Below are 24,070 nucleotides of genomic sequence, written 5' to 3' on the forward strand. Positions count from 1 at the left end.
AGCAAGTGTCTGGAAACCAGTGATACAAGACGGCTGACAAAAGATAAATATCGCTGTGTATCATATTTACATTCGAAAAATGATGTTTCATGGCTAAATGTGTTACTTATGCTTTAAAAAAAATGAAATTTTCTGCATTTGACTAAACAATGGAGATCTGTTCTTTTTTTAATTATCTAATGTGTCTGAATTGAAGGCATTGATGCCAAAATCAGCCAATTCTAAGACAATATTTCAAAAGCGTCAAAACTGACAATCTGTGAAAGTGCAGCTTTAACAGTCCAATATATTTAGTATATATATATGGCAGCAGCAAGTACTGTAACATAGAGTTAACAAGAAAATACAACAATTAAATATCACATTGAACAAACAATGGTTACACAAATAGTCAATACTGAAGATTGCATTAAATTCATAAGGTGTTTAACTTATAATGAGCCGATTGTTCAGAACTTCGTTAACATTTTTAACAACATTGTCATCAACTTTAAAATCTTAACTGGTCTAGAAGTTAATTGAATACACTTGTGATTTGCTGTGTTTCCAACAATATTCAAAGCAACTGTTTCAGCTGTACTTGTTTATTTTTACATATTTATGTGAACACATCATCCAATATTTCATGTTTACAAGTTAATAATGTTGACGTCTGAATCACGTTGTTACCTTTAACAAGGTTCTGAACAATCAGCCAAATGTATTTCAAGTGTTTTGTATATTATTTAGTGATGTCTTAAATTGGCCAAATCGAGCAATCACAAACAGGAGAAAATATAGACCCCTCATGAATTTAAAGCATCCACACAGCTGGAATACAGCTCCACTCTATACCTGCTGTAGCCCTGGTGCATGTGACAGCATCTCCCATGATTGTGTCGACACCGAAATCCCCGACGCATAGAGTCCCATCCTCTGTCATGAAGATGTTTGTTGGACGCAAATCCCTGAAATTACATGCAGATTGAACCAGAGTTTCAGTTTGTACTTGGTACAAGGAACTCGTAAATTGCAAGTTTAAAGGGTGCAAATTCCTGAAATTTTGTGAGGATTGAACCAAAGATTCAGTTGGTATATTGGTACAAGGAACTTGTAACTTTGCATATTTAAAGGATGCAAATACCTGATTTTGAAATGTTTTCTTAGTTACACTGTTTGTAGCTGAGGAGTATACACCCTCAGTGGTTTCATACCACATATATATGAATATATATATATATACTGTATACATTTATATCCCCAACTTCTCTTTGTATTTCTGTTTTAAGCTTGCCACTTATAATTATTCCGGGTGTATGGAATATACACATTGTTCATGTGATTGCTCTTAGCCAATTGGGTAGCATCATTCATATTGGAGGTGAGATATCATCGTATATACAATAATAAGTATCTTCAAAAAAATGGTGGCTATTATTATCAATCTTAAATAAACTAAAGCTAACCTTTATTGCATGCAAGTACATTGATATATGATAATGCAAGTCCCTCTCACAAGCAAGGAACTTGTCATTAAATTTAGCTGTTTTATTTGTTAAATTAGATTTTGGTTCAAATGACAAAATTTTTGATTAACTGAATTCCACACCGTTCTACAGTACTGCATTCTTACCTGTGAATAATTTTCTTTTTGTGCACATAGACCAATGCTTCAACTATCTGTCCCAGCCAAAACTTCACTTGCTATAAAAAGAAGTAAAAACAGTTTAGTCTATGAACAGGAACGCTTTCACTATGAATATTTTATCTAATTGGTTTTAGTCACATTACAAAATGGGACAACCAAATATATAGAAAACAACAATGAAACATCATGAAGGATTTATGTTCATTATTCTTCAAGAACAGACCTTTTTAACTTTGATCACAATAGCACATTATTACATATATAATTATATGATAACCTATGGTCAGATACTCCCATTACTTGAGGACACTCTTGGTCACATCATGAGCATGTAATATAATTGTGTTATAGGTTTGAATCTCACCAGAACCAAATATTTCTTAGTTCCATTAACTTCAAAATCATTAAAACAAAACTTTGTCAATTAAAAAAAATAATATTATTGGCAGTAAGCAAAAATTGAAGATAAATTAGCCAATGTACATTCAAAATCCATTGCACCAAATTCTGTTTTAGCTAGTTTATTTAACAACTTCTTCTAACAAATGATTAATTTCCTACCTGCTCTTGAATAACCCCATTTTTCTGTCTGTATTTTTCCAGCATGGTGTCAAGAGTGCCTTCTGGGTAGTAATCCATCAAGATACAGATGTATACTGAGGAATCCTGAAAAATGTCAATAGCCACTAGTGTGGTAACCAAAGAAGTGTCTTTTTTCCATTCTTTCATCTGATTTCTGCATTAAGTTTCAATAACTTGGGTAAATCCTTTTTACATAACTATTTTATAGCAATTTAACATGACTATTACATATTGTTTCAATGGATTGAGGGAAATGATAGGGTGAGCTTGTCTATCAATGTATGTGTGTGTCTCAAACACAAAACGGTCCCAGTTTCCACGGGCACTTTCTCACAGTATATTTCTTTGAGTTTCCATTTATTTTAAGTTTATTTCATAATATCGTAATTTTACTTTTAAATTCAATGACAAAATTGTATGCAGGCAATAGACAGAAATCAACATATTGATGTATGTCCCATTTTTTTAATATTTTCATTATTTTTTTATTTATTTACTTGCCCATATATATTGTCAATAGAATAACAATTTGATAATAACGTGTGCTTCATCTACAATAAAATAATATGTTTTTGCATGACAATGTGCTAATAAAATCCAATCTAAGGCTCTGAAAATGCCTAAACACCATGAACTTCAAGGGGGGATTTGCCCTCTCTGAACCCCCACAAGAACGCTGCCCTGGACCCGTACGGGGGCCTTTTAGCGGCTCCCTTATAACCCCCTGGCGGAAAAGTGGCGACAACTTTTTAGAACCCAGATGGAACCCTGCAACAGCACTGGTTTCTACCCTGAACATGGACTTGAGCTAACAGATTTGGTCACAATCCAGTTTAAGTAAATCTAAGAAATATAAAAAAATATTCGGAACTAAGAATTTCATTGATAACAGAACATCTATAAGTATTCAATCTAACCTGTTTTTCCCACAAAACAAAGAACTCATTGTAGCCTGAAACATAGACATGTTGGAGATCTCTTAGTGCTTCGGCCTGAAAAAATATGGCTAATTTCAATATCAATTGTATATACACCTGTATATGCATGTAATTATTGATTCAATAAGTAATGGAGAAGGAAATGAATCTGACAAAGCAGTGCCTAATATATCTTTTGCCTATGATACCTACATGTATACCAAACCACAAGTACTTTGTGATTTCTTACAATGACTGACAAAGTTATATGAAAACTATAACATTAATCAATCATAACTTTATAAAAGCTTCATAATTATTCAGGTACCATTGAATTAATCGATATTGAATTTTACCTCTTTGAAGGCCTTGTTAGCCTCACTCTCATCAAAGCACTCAACCTGAAAATAAGAAGTCCATAATGGACATAATTGATTAAAAAAACAAAAACACAATGATATTGGAAGAGCTAAAACAATTCCTTCTTTAATGTTCTTATCACCACTCAGCCCTGTTTGAACACAAAACTTTGTCAGTAATGGTATTACTACATTGTACATGTACAAGCCAATTATTTGAATATATATAACTAAGTTTCTGTAATCACTTCTCCACGCGAGTTCTAGTGTAAACCATTGAGAAAAAGTGCACCCGGTGCAGGCTTGAACCCATGACCAGTGGAACACTAGCAGTGTGTTCTAACCAACTGAGCTAACCAGGCGGCTGTTGCTCCCCAAAACACACTTCAGTTCTAAGGTTAACCTTGGAGGAAAAGTGCCATAGTGCAGAGTTTGAAGCACAACTGCCTGAACCCTACGATGTAGTCTAAAATAATGGATTTTCCATATCAAAAATCATAAAAAAAACGTCAACATACAATTATTTGGACTACTCTACCATGGTGCTCTACCATTCTGGCCTGTTCTTAAACCCATTAACAGTTTTGCTGACCCCTCCCCTAATTAAACTTTTAGGCTTATTCAGGCACAGAAACTTGTAAAGCAAACCAAAGAAGTTAGTGGGCCAGCAGTGGTCAAAATTAACACAAGTCCACAATCCCTGCACTAGGCCACACTAGCTACAATAATGAGCGATCAGGGATACTTTTTTATTTTGACTTTACTTATGTATCCTTTTTTCGCTACAACTCTCTGCCATTAAACAACAGGCGAAAGACTGTATAGTAATATTATGCATCGATGTTGAATAATAATGATAAAGTTGTTCAATATATGCCTGACATTGATCTAAACTGGATTGAATTACAGTTGTTATTTTCACATAAATATATTCTGGGTCATGGAGACCGTTAAACATGTACACAACCTGTCAGATTTGTCCCTGATTTACAAGATATCAGGATACTTGATAAACAATCGACACATGTAAGTGTTTTTATGATATCTGAACATGTTTGTTTAGCATAATGACATAAATAAATTTGTGTTTAATAGTAGGCAATAATATTTTCATAGAAATTTGAATTTATAACGGAAATAATTTCAAAATTGAGGCAGGATTCTCTGCCCAAGGACCGTTGGCTACTTTTTGCTTTTGCTGGGATGGTGGACGTCACGAGTCTGTCATTGTCAAAAAAATCGTCAAAAGACTCATTGACCGTAACGGCCATTTAAGTGGACTATCTATCTATCTCTGTTTAATGTCAACTCCTCTTCCGAGTGTTACTGACATATGGGCCAGTTGTGAAATGCATACATGCCATATCCCCCGGCGGGGTGAAAAATCCCCCGGAATTTCGATCCATCCACCGGTCTCCCGGCGGGAGATAAAAATCCCCCGGAATTTAAAAAAAAAAAAAAAAAAATTGTTTAGAAATTTTACATCAGGCAATAATGACAAAGTAAAACCACAGTATTTGAGTGGGACTGAATGTAAAGAAACAACTCCACCAGGGTGAAATGCCAAAAGGAAACTTTTATAACAAGTGATCAATTAATTTGTAGTAATTATCAAAGGCAAAGAAATATTACTATTTTGGAAGGAAGAAATTAATAATATTTATTCTATTCTCTTATTGTCTGAAAGTCATCAAAGCTGATAGAATTAAGCACATTTTTTTAAAAGACTCTGGAGGAAGGTAAATTTAATTTAATTGTCTTGAAAACATATTTTTCCAATGACATATTTTGTTCTGCAAGTGCATTACAGTATGACATGACAGTGTATCATAAAAATATGATAAATCATGACATAAAATAATTCTGTATAATGAAAAAGTTAAGAGGTTTTCAAAGCAAACTATATGTGAATACATTTTTTCATACTTGCGTCTAAAAATACTTTAAAATTTCGCCAACTTAGACCTGCTAAAAAAATCCCCCTGAATACAACCAAAATCCCCCTGAATTTTCAGCCTTTTGAACAAATCCCCCTGAATGGTCTCCAGAAAATATGGCATGTATGGAAATGTAATTTTGTATCTTTCCTCTTTCTTTAAGAAAAGTCTGTTTTCTTCACAAAAAATTGGTTTAAATTCAATTCTTTTAACAGGGACAATTATAAATATAATGCTAAAAGAACGGTAGATATAAAAGACTACCTTTTTCAACACAAACTGTTTATTATCTAGTTGTCTTTCAACGATGTGAACAGTGGCTTGACCTCCTTTTCCAATTTGTTCCTTGATCTGGAAATATTAAATAGTAGAGTTGGCTTAATACAAAAAAAACATATATTAACAACATGACGACACTTATATTGCCCTAAATTATATAAACAAAAATGCACAACTCCCGTTTATTACCGTGTAGTTCTCCATACTTGACAACATCAAGCTTTCAGTTTGCGCATGCGTGACTTTATTTGTCGAATACAATTTGTGAATTAAATCGATCAGTGTATAACAAAGAAACCAGAGTTATCTGCATGAGTTGTCGACCAAAAACGTTTAACTATAATGAGATGAACAAATAATATAATTAATGAAGTAGTCAAAGCTATTACTTTGCAGAGCATTTGACTTTCTTTTTCTTTGTAACCGGAAACTTCAAATAGCTATTGTTACTGCGCACGACGCGTGACGCCATCGTCATGGCGATTAGTCATCATCAGTAGTAAAGGGAAAGCACACGTTCAGCATCATTTTCTCGGTTTTTTATTTATCAAATATTTTACCGTGAAATTTCAGGCTGACTCATCTTTTCGCACTCAGGTTTTGGAAAGCTTAATTGCTTGGGCAGGCAAGGTAAAATCAAATGTGCATTGAATGCACAATTAGTGTTATAACTTTAGTGTTAAAGTAAAATCATTTGAAATGATGCCGATACTGGGCTTTGTCGTTAAACGACCAAATATTGTACACCCAGACCTTTTACAAATGATATATAACTATTCTACATTAGTTCATTAATCAAGAATACCGTATATATGTACATTTGTTCGGTACAGTATGCGTATTAGATTTACTTATTTAGGTTAATGTTTTTTGTTTCACAAAATTCACGATATGTAGAGCCGAAAGGGACTACAGCGGTCCCATGAACAATTGGTTTCTTTAGGCTGTTTAAAAGGGTTTGCACTGTTTCATGTTCGGTCTGATTTGACATTTCAAGTTAAACTTGGTTGGATGAAACTTATTATCCGTTCACGTCGATATAGTTCACAATTTTATGTTCACATGATACATGAACATATACATTTATAAGCTATCACAGTTCAATTTGGGACTGTTAGGTGATCACTTTTCACAGGATCTCAGTTTTAAAATCCGTTATACGATAATGAAAGGTTTTCATTATATTCTACCTATTAAACATATATATGAACACTTTGTCCAGTACAAAAATTTTGCGCTCGATAAAGAATCTTAAAATATTTTCATTCTTATCTCCCCATAGTGTAAAATGCTTCCTTTTTTCAAAATTATTTTAAAGTGCTCTTTAAATGAAGTTTTAGAACAGAACATAAATTTTGCGTGTTATTAAATTTAAGATGGCCGAAAAGGAGAAAGTAATACGGAAGTTCCGGGTCAAATACAACTTCATGGGGGCAGAGGTATACATATGCCTTTGTGGAAACGTTCCAGAGCTAGGAAGGTGTGTTATATTCAATTGTAAATAATTTTATAATTTATGCTCAATGAAAAGAGGAACAAATGTGTATGTGCCGCCGTGTTAATGTCACATTGTTGGAAAGGTATGTACTGTCAACAGAACCCGATATGTCGAAGTCGCGTTGACCTCCGGATGTACTTCGATATAACGAACAATCGACATAACAGAAATACAAAGCATGCCTAACGAAACACAGAATATTGTTCGAAAAATGTTCGACATAACCGGAAAAAAACAGACAACATAGTTCGACATAGCGAGTTTCGACTTTACATTCATAAATTAAAAGCGTCAATGGCTGTAAGAGTGTATGCTCATGCAATTGTACCCTTAAAGCATGCATGGCTCTACAAGGTCAAGGTTTTTTCTTGGCTTCACCCCCCCCCCGGATAACTTTCGGCCATTTTAATCTTTGCCAAAAAGTGTATTTTTATATCTACTATACTCAAATGGTCATTTTTTGTTAGTCGAGGGTGTGCCTAAATTATATTTTCAAAAATTCTGTCTTTTACAGTCGATACGGGCCTAAATAAACGCAATAAAGCGGAAAGCATTTACCACGAAGTATACTGCACCTGTCATTTTGGCTATAGTAAACTATCAAATGACTTTCACTCATATAGGAATAACAGGAAGATCAAATACAGTTTTCCAAATCAGCAAATGGAGTTTCTATTATATTGATTAATGTTTACACCTACGAGGAAAAACGATTTTCTAAAATGCGTTGAGAAATTACAAAAATAAGATGTAATAAAATAAAGGCACGCTTTTCTGGCAGAAAGAAAATGAAAATACAGTTTTCGCATAGGGAAATGTCCAATGGCAGGATTAAAATAATCAATACGCGAGTTGGAATTTTTCGTCCTTTGCACTTCTATAATGTAGGTGTCGATTGCGCACTTCTATAATGTAGGTGTCGATTGCGCACTTCTATAATGTAGGTGTCGATTGCGCACTTCTATAATGTAGGTGTCGATTGCGCACTTCTATAATGTGGGTGTCGATTGCGCACTTCTATTATGTAGGTGTCGATTGCGCACTTCTATAATGTAGGTGTCGATTGCGCACTTCTATAATGTAGGTGTCGATTGCGCACTTCTATAATGTAGGTGTCGATTGCGCACTTCTATAATGTGGGTGTCGATTGCGCACTTCTATTATGTGGGTGTCGATTGCGCACTTCTATAATGTGGGTGTCGATTGCGCACTTCTATAATGTGGGTGTCGATTGCGCACTTCTATAATGTAGGTGTCGATTGCGCACTTCTATAATGTAGGTGTCGATTGCGCACTTCTATAATGTAGGTGTCGATTGCGCACTTCTATAATGTGGGTGTCGATTGCGCACTTCTATAATGTGGGTGTCGATTGCGCACTTCTATAATGTGGGTGTCGATTGCGCACTTCTATAATGTAGGTGTCGATTGCGCACTTCTATAATGTAGGTGTCGATTGCGCACTTCTATAATGTAGGTGTCGATTGCGCACTTCTATAATGTAGGTGTCGATTGCGCACTTCTATAATGTAGGTGTCGATTGCGCACTTCTATAATGTAGGTGTCGATTGCGCACTTCTATAATGTAGGTGTCGATTGCGCACTTCTATAATGTAGGTGTCGATTGCGCACTTCTATAATGTGGGTGTCGATTGCGCACTTCTATAATGTGGGTGTCGATTGCGCACTTCTATAATGTGGGTGTCGATTGCGCACTTCTATAATGTGGGTGTCGATTGCGCACTTCTATAATGTGGGTGTCGATTGCGCACTTCTATAATGTGGGTGTCGATTGCGCACTTCTATAATGTAGGTGTCGATTGCGCACTTCTATAATGTAGGTGTCGATTGCGTCTGAAGAGTCTTGGTAACAGAATAAAACAATTGCTTTAACAATTGCAGAAATATTTTTGTCATCGCTGACCTTACTTCTGTTTGCAAACATGTTCGTCAGTCAGGAAGCATTCGCATTGCTAAACTGCACCTAGGAGACACAGTGGTATCAACTCTCTAAATAGATGCATGCTTCGGTTATTACCGTGCTATTATTGTGAGTGTTTTATCTGACGGCTTATGTTAACCCAATTAAAAATGCGCGTGTATGGGTGCTTTGCGTGGGGTGGGGTGGGGGTCAAGCCCGCCTTTTCATTAGTTAGTCCCACTTGTTACTCTCCAATCGGTGATGGCGACTGTTATGCATGCTTTGTCGATTGACATGCTATAGCTGTTACACTTTATTTGAATTTCTTAATGGATTGAGGCGGAGTTGAAGCAATTATCATTCAATTGTTCAAGCACTTGAAACGCAAAAAAATAATCCAACCGCGCAAAGACAAAAAAAATAGTTAAATAGTTTCAGAATGGGATTAGTGCCCCTTCATACAATGGCCCACATTCCATTTTCAATGGGCACATATGCAAAAGAAATCGGAACGGGAACAAGATCAAGCACATTTTAATGGCGTGTTCATTTTCGGATCTCTGCCTATGATCATAACTTTTAAAACGCAACTTCATAACAACAGTTAACGGCACAACAGGGATACTTTGTCGTCAACAATGTTTAGAGGTAAAAGGTTAAACACTAACAGTCCTCTTTACGAGAGACATCCTTCCTCAATCAGACAATACTTAACACACCAAACATGCACCAAAATATCTTTTATTAAATTAGTAATAACTTTAGTAATACATTTGTATGTAAACAAGCACACGAAAAACGCTAGAAAATAATTAATTGCTGCAAAAAGCACGAAACATTAATTATGACACTTTGGCATAGATATCGGTAAGGTTTTGTTGTTGTTTTTTCAAATGCCAAGAAAATGCCCCTTTAGCAGGGGGAACTACAGCCTCTCATCCATGTATACTTTCAACAGCTGGAACCCGTTTGATGGAGTCATCGGCGTGAAGAGGACAAACACAAATGATTTCACCGCTACCATCAAAATAGAGCGGGGAACCGCCCTAGAGTTCAAATGGGTGACCCTGGACATCAGTAAATATAGTTTTTGGTTTTATCAGTTCCTTATTTACGATAACAATCTGTACGAGAGTATTATTTATGAATTGTACAGTTAACGACAGAAGGGGAGGCAAATAGTTTTATCGGAGACAATATCTACAGAAAGTAAATCTGTACCAGCAAAAATGCACTGGACGTTCTTGATAGTCTACTGTTTTCTTTATTCATGGATACCTCTGCCATTGATAGAATATCAGGCTTTATATGATGTTACACACACTGTTGTCTATTGAGAAACGAAATATGAAATGAGGGTGAGGATGGATATGTGGTATAGGTGTTCGCCTCTGATAGGAGGTTGTGGGTTCGATCCCCACTAGCGGTACTTTTTCGTGAACTTTCAAATGGACATCAGTACTGATTTCTACCTCCTCGGAAGTGGACTCGTGACTGATTTTATAGGCTATCAGCGTTCTTCACAATCAAGCTGAAAGAAATGAATATATAATAAATAAGACGTGCTATTAGTAAAATGATTAATATGTATTTAAACTAAAATGTCTTATATTTCCTAGACAAGAGGCCACTAAGGTGGGAGGCTTTCGAGAATAAGCGCATCGTTGTCAACGAGCCAGAGGACGTTGTTGTTTACGACGTACAATGGGACGTCATTCCCAAAATAGCAGGTAACAGAACAACCCAGGCCCGTATTCATAAAGCATACTAGTTAATATTTTCAGCTAATTGAAGTTGAGTTTAAAGAAAAATAACAAGTTTTTTTTTACCACAAATATGAAAAGACGATAGAAAAATAAATAAGAAATAAAAAAGTAATTTGAATAAAAATATAACAAAATCGTATTTAAAAACTTTGTTTCCAAATTTCACTTACTAAGACGTTTTATGAATAAAACCCCAGCTCACGATAGGGGTATCCCCAGAAAATCTAAGCTTGAGCGAGATGGCCTAGGCTTGAGCGATATGACCCGAGATAGAGCGAGATGATCAGAGCTTGAGCGACATGACTCGAGCTTGAGCGACATGACCCGAGATTGAGCGAGATGATCAGACCTTGAGCGACATGACCCGAGATTGAGCGAGATGATCAGAGCTTGAGCGACATAACTCGAGCTTGAGCGAGATGATCCGAGCTTGAGCGACATGACTCGAGCTTGAGCAAGATGATCAGAGCTTGAGCGAGATGATCCGAGCTTGAGCGACATGACTCGAGATTGAGCGAGATGATCAGAGCTTGAGCGACATGACTCGAGCTTGAGCGAGATGACCAAAGCTTGAGCGAGATGACCCGAGCTTGAGCGAGATGACCCGAGATTTAGCGAGATGATCAGAGCTTGAGCGACAAGACTCGAGCTTGAGCGAGATTATCAGAGCTTGAACGACATGACTCGAGCTTGAGCGAGATAACCCGAGTTATTTCAATTGCCAAAGAAGCTCAACCTTTTCTTTTTCAAAGAAAATAACTCGTGGCTACACTGTGATGTTGTTATAACATTGTTGCCATCGTCTTCGTGCAAAACGAAATAGTTTGCTTTATGTTTGATACCATTTTATAAGAAACACATCTCCTGGATGAAGCAGAAGAAACGATCTTTTGAAGCATGAATGACATTTTGTTATGCACATTCCAGGCACCACGGGCACTTTTCATTTAAAAATGTATATCTTCCAGAACGCAAACCTAAGCCGGCGTCACCTATGTATGCATACACCGCGTCGCTTGTTGAACCCACCGCTGTTGCCGACCAATGGTAAATAAACAGAACGTGTTTTGTTTGTTTTTTGGTACATTTTTTTACAAGTTTTTGACTGTATAAATATTGCAGGTATGTCACGCGAGATATACTTCTATGAATAATAATAATAATAATAATAATAATAATAATAATAATAATAATAATAATAATAATAATAATGAAAATAATAATAAATAGCAATGTGTTAATTGAAATTGAATAAATAAGACAGGAAATTATTAATATTAAGTTTTGATAAAACATTTTTATTACTATTTACGATTTTGTTTGTTTGTCATGGCAGCCTTCACATCAGTAGTACGGTGAAATCTCCCGACAAAAAACACGTAGTTTTTGACGACGTGGCGATCCCAACCCAGCCATCAACACCGCCAAAGAGGTATGTTGTTTTTTTTCAAAATTGTTGAAACAACGAGAGAAAATTACTTATTATTATACATGTATTCATAACGCTTTAATTCCAAATTACATGAACTATATTTTAGACAAATACCAGTCGAAACTCCAAGAACGTTGCCCAACATTATCGACTCAACATGTACACGCGCCCCGCCTTTATGTGAAGAAAAGCCTGCAAAAAAGGTAACCAAATGTTGAACTTGGAGAAAACCTGGCACCAAATCGTCTAAAACTTGACTTCGCAGGTTATCTTTTGGTTTGTTTAAACATAGCAATTTCATTGGTCAACAGTCATCATTGGATATATATTGACCAATCAATAAACATTTTTACTGACAGCAGCCAATTATATAAAACTGTTTAAATCTTTGGTTTGGTCAAAGTTATCAAAAATGCTATTGATTGGTCAATATTTATCCAATAATAACTACTAACAAACCAAATGGTTTTAAGAGTCAACTATAGCCGAAAGACAACATGTAGTCAGTTAACTAATTAATCAGTTTTAAACAAATGGCTGCTGAAGTTAAGTGGTACGATTTCATTATTTTGAATTAAGCATTAGAAAATTCAGGTTTCCGATGTAAATCTTTATAATATTACGCCTTCCTGGCAATCTTTATAATATTACGCCTTCCTGGCGTTTTCCAAACCATTTAAATCGATTAAGCTACATGTAATTTTACGTTAAGCTAACAAAATGAACTTGCCCTTTTTGTGAGCCCAATTTATAACGGTTTTACAGTTCATTTCCAAATACATCTAGACAGAATTGTCAATTCGGATACATTATACTGTTTATGTTACGATTTTTACAATGAAACGGGTAAAATTTTAGAAAACAGAGAAATATTTTAATAATTTAACTGTTTCTAACGTCGAATTTATCGAATTTAGCTAACTCGTCGCTCGATATGTAATACATGCAACTACATATATATATACAACACTTAAGTTTAATTGATTTTATTGAATATTTATATTTTTAAAAACACACACACTTTCCTTCTAATTTGACCAAGATTATTTTGGAAATCGTCTTAATTCAGTTAAGAAACGACTTAACACATGGATGAAAGTTTGAATTTTTCACAATACTGAAAATAGGGTGTTTACATAGGGAAATGCCATTTTTACAATACATTGTATAGGATAAATATTTTCCAAAATACTGAATTCAGTATCAATACTGAAAACTTTCACCCATGTGACTTAACATGTTTAATGAATACTGGCAACTTTTTATTAGATATATACGATGAAATTGACTCCGATGCCAAATGACTGTATGCAGAATTGAATACATACAATTGTTTTAAATTACTTTATTTCCAGTTCCCAAAATACCTTAAATGGGCCGTCGCGATCGGGGCCGCGGGTGTAGCGGCGGGTGTAGTGTATTATGTCGGCAAGCGTATGCTGGCTTAACCGACATTCTTAAATTACTTATAAAACATACCATCAATATAATATTTTCAATCATGCTATTTACAAATATCTTTTAAATCTAAAATTGGACTGAAAATGCTTTAACGAGAGTGCCTACTATAAATAACGATTCATGTCTCTTTTCTCACTTTTACAATTCCGCTCGTGTGTATGTGAATGTATTTAGTGTTGTGTGTGTGTGTGTGTGTGTGTGTGTGTGTGTGTGTGTGTGTGTGTGTGTTGGGGGTGGTGCGTATGCGCGTGCTTTTGCGTGTGTGCGTACGTGTGTGTGTTTGTGTGTGTGTGTGTGTGTGTGTATGTGTGTGTGCGTGCGTGCGTGCGTGCATGTGTGTGTGTGGTCGAAGTTACGTTTGGAAACACTTTTGGCTTTTCGTTTCTGGGCGGACTTTGTCCCACATACATTTGTGTGAGTGTGATGGTGATGGTATGTGTGGATTGGTGCATGTATGTGTGGTATGGGTGCGAGTGTGGTCGAAGTTCCGTTCTGAAACACTTTTGGCTTTTCGTTTCTGGACGGACTTTGTCCCACTTGTATGTGCGAGTGTGATGGTGGTGGTGTGTATGCAGAAGTATATGAATGTGGTGTGTGTGTGTGTGTGTGTGTGCGTGTGTGTGTGTGTGTGTGTGTGTGTGTGTGGTCGAAGTTACGTTCAAAAACACCTTTGGCGTTTCGTTTTTGAACTGACTTTGTCCCACATGTGTTTGTATGTGTTTGTGTGTGTGGTCGAAGTTACGTTTTTGAAACACTTTTGGATTTTCGTTTCTAAACTGACTTTGTCCCACATACATGTGTGTGTGTGTGTGTGTGTGCGTGCGTGCGTGCGTGCGTGCGTGCGTGTGTGCGGGCGTGTGTGTGTGTGTGTGTGTGCGCGTGCGTGCGCGTGCGGGCGTGTGTGTGTGAGTATGTGTGTTCAAAGTTACAATTGAAAACGTCAGTCCTTTTATACCTTTTAAGTATGTCCCTTATTGTTTTAAAGTCAACAACAATATATATCTGTTTATAAGCTATATGATAAAAAAAAAGATTTTCTTCCCAAACTGACTTCACTAAACTGTGTATTTTGATACTTTAATACGTGGGCACTTCTCCGTTTTAAAAGCTTTTTCAGTCCTTCAAAAAGCAAATGATCCTTAATCCTTTTCAAATCGTTATTTTTTTCTATATTGATGGTTAAGTTGCGTACCTTGGTTTCTCTTTCTAAATAAAAACAATGAATCACATTGCTCTATTCTTGTCAATCCCTTTCCAAGAAACACATTCAGCTGTTTTTTTTTAGTTCCAAATTGCAAATACAGTGGCCCTCAAAAACACAGACAGCTGTGTTGGTTTTCATTGCCAATTCAATAGCATCCTAGAAACACATTCAGCTGTGTTTGTGTTCATTGCCAATTATGTCAATGTCATCATAGCTACACATTCAGCTGTGTTTGTGTTCATTGCCATCCTAGAAACACATTCAGCTGTGTTTGTGTCCATTGCCAATTCATTGGCATCCTAGAAACACATTCAGCTGTGTTTGTGTTCATTTCCATTCATTGGCACTCGAGAAAAACTCATTCAGCTGCTTTTTTGGTTGCAAATTGCAAATAACAGTGGCACTAATGTAACACATTCAGTGTCTTTACTATAGGCATATTTGTCACTAAAGCGGTAAGGTGTATATGCGTGTATCCGTGCGTCCAGACTGAACTTTTCGGACTGTATCTCGACCATGCCATACAGGATTTTCAAAATAACTTGCCATGAATGTTCACCATGATGAAGTGACATGTCACACCCAAGACCAAGGTCTGTACATCAACGGTCAATGTCACGCTTAGAGGTCAAAGGTTAAAATGATCCCTGTCCGGATTGTGTGTTGACCATTCATACTAGGATTTTCAAAACATTTGCCATGAAGGTTCACCATGGTGAGGTGGCGTGTCGAGCACAAGACCAAGGTCTGTACCTCAATGGTCAATATCACGCTTAAAGGTCAAATGTCAAAATGAGTACTGTATGGACTGAACCTCGCCGGGACTTTAAATTGACCATGCATTATAGGATTAAAAAACACACCTTGGCAGCGTGTCCAAGATCTGTACCTCTAAGGTCACACATGAAGGTCAAAGGTTGAACTTGAAATGACTACTCTTAATAGGACTGTTCCTTGTCCGGGCCACCTCCTAACCGAGCAATACAAAATTTACAAGTAGCTTCACATGAATGTTTATGACGATTAAGTGGTGTGCCACATACAAGTCACAAGCGTCTGCCTCAAAGGTCAAGGTCACATTAGTGGTTCAATGTCAAAATGAGTACTGGTGATATGACTGTTTTGGACTGAACCTTGTCCGGATTGTATCTTAACCATGCCTAATAAGAAAGCGAGAAACACATTCGGGTGCGTTTTGTTTTCCAGATGTAAAATACAGTGACTCTCAATAAACACATGCAGCTCCTTTTTGGGTTTAATTGGAAATACAGTGGCTTTCAATAAACACATGCAGCTCCTTTTCGGGTTTGGAAATACAGTGGCTTTCAATAAACACATGCAGCTCCTTTTCGGGTTTAATTGGAAATGCAGTGGCTCTTAAAAAACACATGCAGCTCCTTTTCGTGTTTAATTGGAAATACAGTGGCTCTTAAAAAACACATATAGCCTGTTTTCGTGTTTAATTGGAAGCTTGTTTTCGTGTTTAATTGGAAATACAGTGGCTCTCAATAAACACACATCTTCTATTTGAGTTGGATTTGAACATAGAGTGGCTGTCAAGAATCACTATCAGTTGTTGTTTGTGTTCCAAATTGCAAATGCATTAACACTCAAAAAACACACTCTGCTAGAATAACGCGAATTGGGTAAGTCACCTGTCGGGTCACCGAAAACTTCGCCATGATCCTAAAAACAATAAAGGTTATCTACTGTTTATGACTTATGCACATATCCAAATGTATTGATCGGAAACGAAATCAGCCTTTGCTTGTAAACATCGCCATGGTCGTAATATTCTGATAAAGGTCACCATGAAATTGACCCCTTGGTCCCCAAACTCTTTGGGGTCAGCAACTGACCATGACCAATACAAACATGCAATCCAAGTTTTATTATTTGCTCCATGGGCTTGCGTAGAAACAAAGAACTCTTCTTATTGCTACAACTTGTCCAATGTATGGCTGTCAAATGTATAACATAACGTACTATACATGATACTACTCAGTCACCACTTTTGTTACCAAACTGAACATAACAAGAGATGTTTGTCAAACATTACCCCCCCCCCCCCCCCCCCCCCAACTCCTGAGCGCCATGTCATCTATGTCTTTGAGGCAATCTTAAGATTATGACTAAAGAGTGAGGGTAGTAGCCTGTAGGTACAGTTTTTAATCATATTCAAATGATGACTGACATTTGCAGATAAACATGTATCCTCTACGCAGCAGGAAATACGTAAATATTAATTACCTATATAAGTTGTAACATTGACTTTATGAACTCAAAATCCATAGGGGTTACCTACTGGTCACCCCCAACCTAAATGTAAAGTTTGAGAGCCATGGGTGCAGGCCTTGTCGAGTTATCACTGAGACTAGCTTTTGCATTCAATGTCACTGTGACCTTTGACCCGATTACCCCTTAATTCGATAGGGGTCATTTACTGGCCAGGCCCAACCTTCATTTCAAGTTTGATGACCATAGGTCCAGGAATTGTCGAGTTTGCAGTCAAGGGCACTGTGACCTTTGACCCGAAGAACCCTTAAATCAATACGGGTCATCTACTGGTCAGGCCCAACCTCCAAGTCAGGCCTGTGGGTCTTGGGTGCAGGCATTGTCGAGTTATCATATGGTCAACCTTTTCTTGTTAAAGGTCACTGTGACCTTGACCTTTGACACCTTAAATGAATAGGGGGCATCTACTGGTCAGACCTAGCCTCCATGTCAAGTCTGATGACCATAGGTCCAGGAATTGCTCTATAATCACTTGGACAAGTTTTGGTCTACAGACAGACTGTCCAACCAACATGTCCACAACAATACATTTATATCCCCTCTTCTTAGAATGGGGGCATAATTAACTTAACAAGAGCTGTTATAAGACTATGCCGCTTTGACTTAGAAGTGAATACAATAATGATGTAATATGTGCCTGTCAAAAGCAATACTGGTAAAACAATCAAATTAAAAAGTGAACAAGAATCGTGACAAAACCAGGTTTCTAATGATTGGCAGAAGAGATTCAGTTTCAACCTTTTCTTCTATTTTTTGTAACAAAAATTGATTCTAAGGGCCCCAAACACAATCCCATGGAAGTCCTCCATAAACTCTTCCTACATATCAAGTTTGGTCACAGTATGTCAACCATAATTGAAACAGTAATCTATTTTTAGTAACAGTGACCTTGACCCAAGAGAGCCAAAAGGCAATCCATGAAAGCTCTGCATAAACTTGTCCTATATACCAAGTTTGGTCACGCTATGTCAAACCTAGCTAAAATAATTCAATACATAAGGTGACTTTGACACTGCCTTCCCACCAGCCTGCCCAAACAATGACGCAAGTCATTCAAATGACTTGTTTTCCCCTTCATGAAAATGTGGTTAAGAATATAAAAATGTGCCTTTCAAAAGAAATTAAAAGAAAATAATAAAAAAAAAAATCATTCAAGGGCCATTATTTGTATTTAGGGTTAAAATGGAGTTATGTTCCTTGTTGCAAGATGGTCGTCAATAATTCTGCGAAGTATTAAGTGCATTGAATGAAGAGTATAGAAATTTTTTTTAATAAAATCCCAACTTGCCCTCAAACTTGAACCTGCCCTAAAATTTTAACCTTAGTTGATCAGGGGCCATAACTTGTATTAAGGATAATAGTTATGTAACCTCATTGTGTAATGGTCCTGAATAATTGTGTGAAGTATTAAGTTAATTAAATGAAGGGTATAAAAGTTATCAATAAATATCCCAATCTGCCCTAAAACTTTAACCTAAGTTCATAGTCAATCAGGGGTCATAATTTGTATAAAAGATAATATGGAGTTATCTAACCTCATTATGTGATGGCCCTGAACAACTGTGTGAAGTATTAAGTCACTGGACTTATAAGTGAAAATCCCAACTTGCCCTAAAACTTTAACCAGATGCCGACGCCGGGGCGAATAGTATAGCCCTCCTTATTCTTCGAATAGTCAAGCTAAAGAGATTTTGTCAAACATAATGCGGAGCTCTGATTTCCAGAAACATGTGATGTCGAAGAAAATTCAACCAATCAGTTCAGACCTTCTGATCTGTTGTCTTGGTTACCAAGGTGCATGTGTAACATCATGATGCCATCTGTCTACCATACCTAAACATATACTTCACACGCTTTCCACACACATATATGCTAGGGACTAGATAATGAAACCGTTTTGTAATATTGTTGTTTAAATTGTTTAACATTCTTTTACTACTATCAAACCCTTTCAAAAGGTTCCACAATAATGGGATCATCAGGCATAAGAAAAACACATGATAGAACAAAGGATACCTGAAAGTTTGACTTACTTGCTTTTTTTAACAAGACTTGACTGACAGATGTTTTCGAGTTATCCCGGAATTTTTATTTAAATATCATCATCTTATGAATGGAAAAAACCTTTAGGCAGTTAACATTTTATTGATGTACTACATGAATTTTTAGTGTTAAAGGGACTTGCTCATGTTTTGTAAAATGCATTTTTTATTTTCTTTATTTTTTTTATGACGAAATAAAGTGTGGAAAATCACTAAGAGTGTTAAAACTATGATACTGATGACTGAAACATTCAACAAATATTAATCTATGTTCAAATTTTATCTTTGAAGTAATGTTTGTTATGCAATTAACATAATTAGGTTCTGAGATTTAGGTAACGGCAGTGGGTTCGCAGCTAACAAAAACCAGAATGTTCCTTTATTCCTTAAGTGTATTATTGTCTGCAATTTCATTATCAGAGAATAAAATAGTTCTTCTATGTATTACCAAGAAAACAGTTGCCAAAACATGAGCAAGTACCTTTTAAATGAAAGTGACTATTAGAATCAAAATTTAATATACTCATACCAATTTTTGGTAAAAAAGTTGAGAAAAACAACTTGTTAAACCCAAATCTTTAAGTATACTCAAACTGTTTTTAGCATATTTAATAACCTGGTAAAAGAATTAAATGTACACAGTGAATTGACTCGGTGAACTTGAACATGTTTGAAAAACTGAAACTTGGATCAGGTATAAACTAGAAATGTGTCCATAGGACACGGATGCCCCCACTTCGATTTTTTGTCACAGAAAATAAGCCATAATGATTATTCAGGATAATCTGCACATATAGGATAAGTTGAGTTGAGTTGGGTTTTACGGCATCGCAAGACTGTATAGGTTATATGGCGCCATTCAGGCAGGAAAAAACTTGTTGGATCCACATTGGACACATACTTTTCAAGAATTAGATTGGAAACATATATTTTTGAAGTACTTTTGGCAAAAAAGGGCCGTAACTCCTAAATGACTAAAGCGATTTCCATGACTATCGAACTTGATCAAGATATTATGGTCACAAACATGTGTTTAAAGTTTGGTGAGGATTGGAAAAACAGTTTTCAAGAATTAGATTGGAAACATATATTTTTGAAGTATTTTTGGCAAAAAAGGGCCGTAACTCCTAAATGACTAAAGCGATTTCCATGACTATCGAACTTGATCAAGATATTATGGTCACAAACATGTGTTTAAAGTTTGGTGAGGATTGGACAAACGGTTTTCAAGAATTAGATCTGAAACAATCTTCGGGACGTACGTACGTACAGACAGACAGACGTACGTACGGACAAGGGCAACCCTATATGCCGCCACTTTGTGGGGGCATAAAAATATACAAGTACAATTTTACATTTTACAATGTTCTTTACTATGCAAGAAACAATATTTTTCTCAATAAACTTGCAATAACATTATCCTATCAACACATTTCTTTATTGATGGGTAATTAGTATAAAAACTATGATTCTTCTGTTAACTGTTATCATGAATCTTCACATACTACTGGAACATTTATCAATTCAGAAAAACATGCTATTCCTGAACATCTGTGCTAAAATCTTCTTTTCTTTTCTGTTTCGCTCTTTTCACTGTTTCTTCAAACACCTCCAGATAATATTGTACAGATGAGAATGTGTCATCATTAGCAGGTATAGGGTACGTGATCAAACGAGGGTCACAGTTAGAATCCACAATGCCGATGGTCGGAATCAGCAGTTTGGCAGAGTCAATCACCGCTTTGTGAGCCTGAAAAGCACTATTCTGACTACCTAACAACACACAGATGTCTGGCAATCGAGTCGGAAAGCCTACTGCATGCCTGGTGTTTGTGAACAACTCTGGATTCCAATACCTACAGTGTGCGTATTCTCCACAGCGTTTTGCCATGCTTTCTATCAAAGGCATTGTCAGCTTCTGTCTTGAGATGAACAGAACAATCCCGCCCCTGTAAACAATGTGTGCTAGGAAGTTCAAAGCATCTTGAAAGAGAGGAACAGTCTTATCTAGGTCAAAAATGTCTGTGCTGTAACGTGTACCGAATAAGTAAGGAGCCATGAACTCATTCCTGCAGTCTTGGTGATGTCCATAATGACAGAAAGCATTAAACATATTTCCAACTTCCACGAGATTTCGAACATTGAAATAGTCGTAGTGCTCGAGGGGATCAACTGAAAAATGAATAACAAAGTTATAATGTTTACTTTAAAGAACAACACAATGAACTAGTCAGTTGTAACCACGCCCTCCCCCCAAGTCCAGGGGTATACCGTGGATAGCGGAGGAAATGGGCCATGTTTTTACCTTTCAGGCGGACCTAGGGTCCCTGGGGTGTGGGGGCATTTCGCAGGGATTTTACCAGCATTTTACCCGGACTTGGCTGGACCGGAAGTCAAAGTCCCAGCTATTCCCTGGACCTGGGAGGGCCGTGGTTACAATTGACTGGTGCATAACTACATGAAAAAGTAACAAATTGTTAAATTTAAGTCAATTTGAAGAGAAACAAATGGTTAGAAACATGTTGATTTCAAGAAAAGACCACATGAAATTGATATGATAATCAACATAACATTATTAAAAATCTTCAAATGTATTTTAAATGTTAACAAGCTGTTGTAGGACAGCATGCTCAACTACATACCCCATTGTCTATGATATAATTATGGAACCCTAATATGAAGTATTATGTCCAATGCATATTTTTGAGATATGAACAAAGTGCCTATACATTCATACTTTCTTAACCAATCAGGGGCCATAACTTGTATTAAGGATCATTTAGAGTTGTCTAACTTAGTTGTATGATAGTTCTGAACACTTGTGTGAATTATAAAGTCAACTTAATAGTTTTTGAGATATACATGTTCAAAAGTCCCAACATGCTGGAAAAAACTTTTTACGTTGATTGGGGGCCAACATTTCTACAGAGAATCATACAGGATTGTCAATAAAAAAACTTTAACCAGATAAAGATGCTGATCATGTGAGTAGGGATGCCCTCATAATGTCTCTGCTGCAGGTGGCTATTACTTATACCTAGGCGGCCATACACCATACCAATTAAATTTTTCTAATAAATTCTAAGTAATGTTTTGTTATATTTAATTTCTTCAAAATGATCAAACTATTATTTTTTCCTTTTTTAATGATAAAAACATACTTCAATGTCTTTATAATTTTTTTTATAATCGATCTCAATCTTCCATACTGATACTTATACACCTGTATTATTCAAGGGGCTACTGGGTCATAATCATAGCAGTGGTCGAAATTAACACAAGCCCGCAAGCCCTGCACTGGTAAAATGTCTTCCGGGCTTGCTCAAACTCTGAATTTTATATAGCAGGGCTTGTTCAAAAGTTTGAGAACAAGCAATAGTATAAGAATTTGGGCTTGTTCATCCAGAAGTCTAATTTCGATGACTGTCATAGTGAAGCATATAGCAGCACATGTTACAGAAATGGCTGCCTATGGTTGGATACTTGGTCAATATTTTTCAGAACCCCCTGTTTTGGCACAAACCCGTTTAGACGTTAGGGATTGAAAAGATTCCCATAAAACACGTCTACTATTTTAGACTAAATCGGTCATATACAAGTCTCTGGATACATGATAAAAAATATATATTCTTATCCTCACGTCTGTTAACTGCATCTGACACAATCACTCCTGTCTGTTGTCTTTCTCTATTAGTGGAAAGTTGGCAATGAACAACGGATGATGTGATACAACGCTTTGACACTGCCATTTCAGCCGCTCTTGGAGTGGGACACACATTGCCTGCAAATATTTAGACCAACATTGAAAGTGATAATAACTAAAATATGAATCTCTTAAATTTAAACAGTGACAATAGCTGTCACACTATTTACACAAACCAGAAAATCGAAAACCATTGACCTCTGCCACTGTAAGTGTGTGGTCGCGAAAAAATGTGTCATCATCAAACTTTTGTTATAAATTAGGTCAATCAAGGTTTTCAGAAATATGCTTTGAAACATGTAAAAAATTACGTTATAAAAACCCAGAAACCTTTTGTTTTTAGTATTGAATTAGCGCATGTTCGTAAAACTTTTGGAAAAGTCCACATCTTGACAGACAGGGGAAGTAACTAGTAATGGTGCAGTATAATTTTTTATCTGTATCCCAGATAGACGAAACTCTTCAAGGCCTGATTGTATGCTGTTGTTGCGACTGCTGCTGTTGTGGTTGCCGCCGCTGCTGATGTTTGAAGTGATGATGATGATGATGATGATGATGATGATGATGATGATGATGATGATGATGATGATGATGATGGTGGTGGTGGTGGTGGTGGTGGTGGTGGTGGTGATGGTGGTGATGGTGGTGATAATGATGATTTCAGGTTTCATAAGACTATGGTTGAAATTAAAGGTTGGATGTTTTCAGGTTGTATTAATAGTCTCTCCTAGAGTGTCCGCTGTGTTAAACGTTTTGTGCCCAGTGTCGTCATATTTTATTCTAGTCTGTCCTCGGGTTTTGGGAGGCTTTGAATGCAATTAGGTCGTATTTGTATGTCTTTGGATGTCCCGAGTTAAATATTTGATGTTTTGTGCCCCATTTTGAACAAAAATATCTTAGTCGTAAAACTTACGCTGGCATAAATACTAAGTAACGACACAAGTTAAAATGTCATTAACGTTAATTGTATTGACAATAAGACAGGTATACCCTTTTATTCCATAACAACACGTTGATTTAATTGCATTTTTACACGTTATGAAAACCT

General features: G+C 36.4%; 3 protein-coding genes across 6 annotated transcripts in view; 1 reads left to right on the top strand and 2 right to left on the bottom strand.

Annotated features, from left to right (window-relative positions):
- Positions 1 to 5,928, bottom strand: part of LOC128224563 (serine/threonine kinase-like domain-containing protein STKLD1) — a 35,479-nt gene extending 29,551 nt beyond the window's left edge. For all 4 annotated transcript variants that reach the window (XM_052934451.1, XM_052934450.1, XM_052934448.1 and 1 more), the window contains exons 1-7: positions 5,891 to 5,928; positions 5,687 to 5,773; positions 3,483 to 3,527; positions 3,127 to 3,201; positions 2,189 to 2,293; positions 1,613 to 1,683; positions 835 to 947 (exon numbers count right to left, since the gene is read on the bottom strand). In XM_052934451.1, coding sequence (XP_052790411.1) covers positions 835 to 947; positions 1,613 to 1,683; positions 2,189 to 2,293; positions 3,127 to 3,201; positions 3,483 to 3,527; positions 5,687 to 5,773; positions 5,891 to 5,917 — 523 coding nt within the window. In that variant the 5' untranslated portion in view covers positions 5,918 to 5,928. The remainder of the gene's footprint in view (positions 1 to 834; positions 948 to 1,612; positions 1,684 to 2,188; positions 2,294 to 3,126; positions 3,202 to 3,482; positions 3,528 to 5,686; positions 5,774 to 5,890) is intronic.
- Positions 5,929 to 6,236: 308 nt separating this feature from the next.
- LOC128223622 (uncharacterized) lies at positions 6,237 to 13,765 on the top strand. Its single transcript, XM_052932895.1, has 8 exons — positions 6,237 to 6,331; positions 7,078 to 7,181; positions 10,078 to 10,196; positions 10,739 to 10,849; positions 11,854 to 11,932; positions 12,222 to 12,317; positions 12,424 to 12,520; positions 13,673 to 13,765. Exons 2-8 carry the CDS (start codon positions 7,078 to 7,080, stop codon positions 13,763 to 13,765), a joined length of 699 nt encoding a protein of 232 aa, XP_052788855.1. The 5' UTR covers positions 6,237 to 6,331.
- Positions 13,766 to 19,232: 5,467 nt separating this feature from the next.
- Positions 19,233 to 23,441, bottom strand: LOC128223046 (28S ribosomal protein S2, mitochondrial-like). The gene is made up of 3 exons (XM_052932285.1): positions 23,353 to 23,441; positions 22,960 to 23,100; positions 19,233 to 21,491 (listed from the first exon to the last, which is right to left on the bottom strand). The coding sequence occupies exons 1-3, from the start codon at positions 23,408 to 23,410 to the stop codon at positions 20,857 to 20,859; spliced, it is 834 nt and encodes a 277-aa protein (XP_052788245.1). The 5' UTR covers positions 23,411 to 23,441; the 3' UTR covers positions 19,233 to 20,856.
- Positions 23,442 to 24,070: the final 629 nt, after the last annotated feature.

This window comes from Mya arenaria, chromosome 17 (assembly GCF_026914265.1).
Source record: "Mya arenaria isolate MELC-2E11 chromosome 17, ASM2691426v1".
Lineage (NCBI taxonomy): Eukaryota > Metazoa > Mollusca > Bivalvia > Myida > Myidae > Mya > Mya arenaria.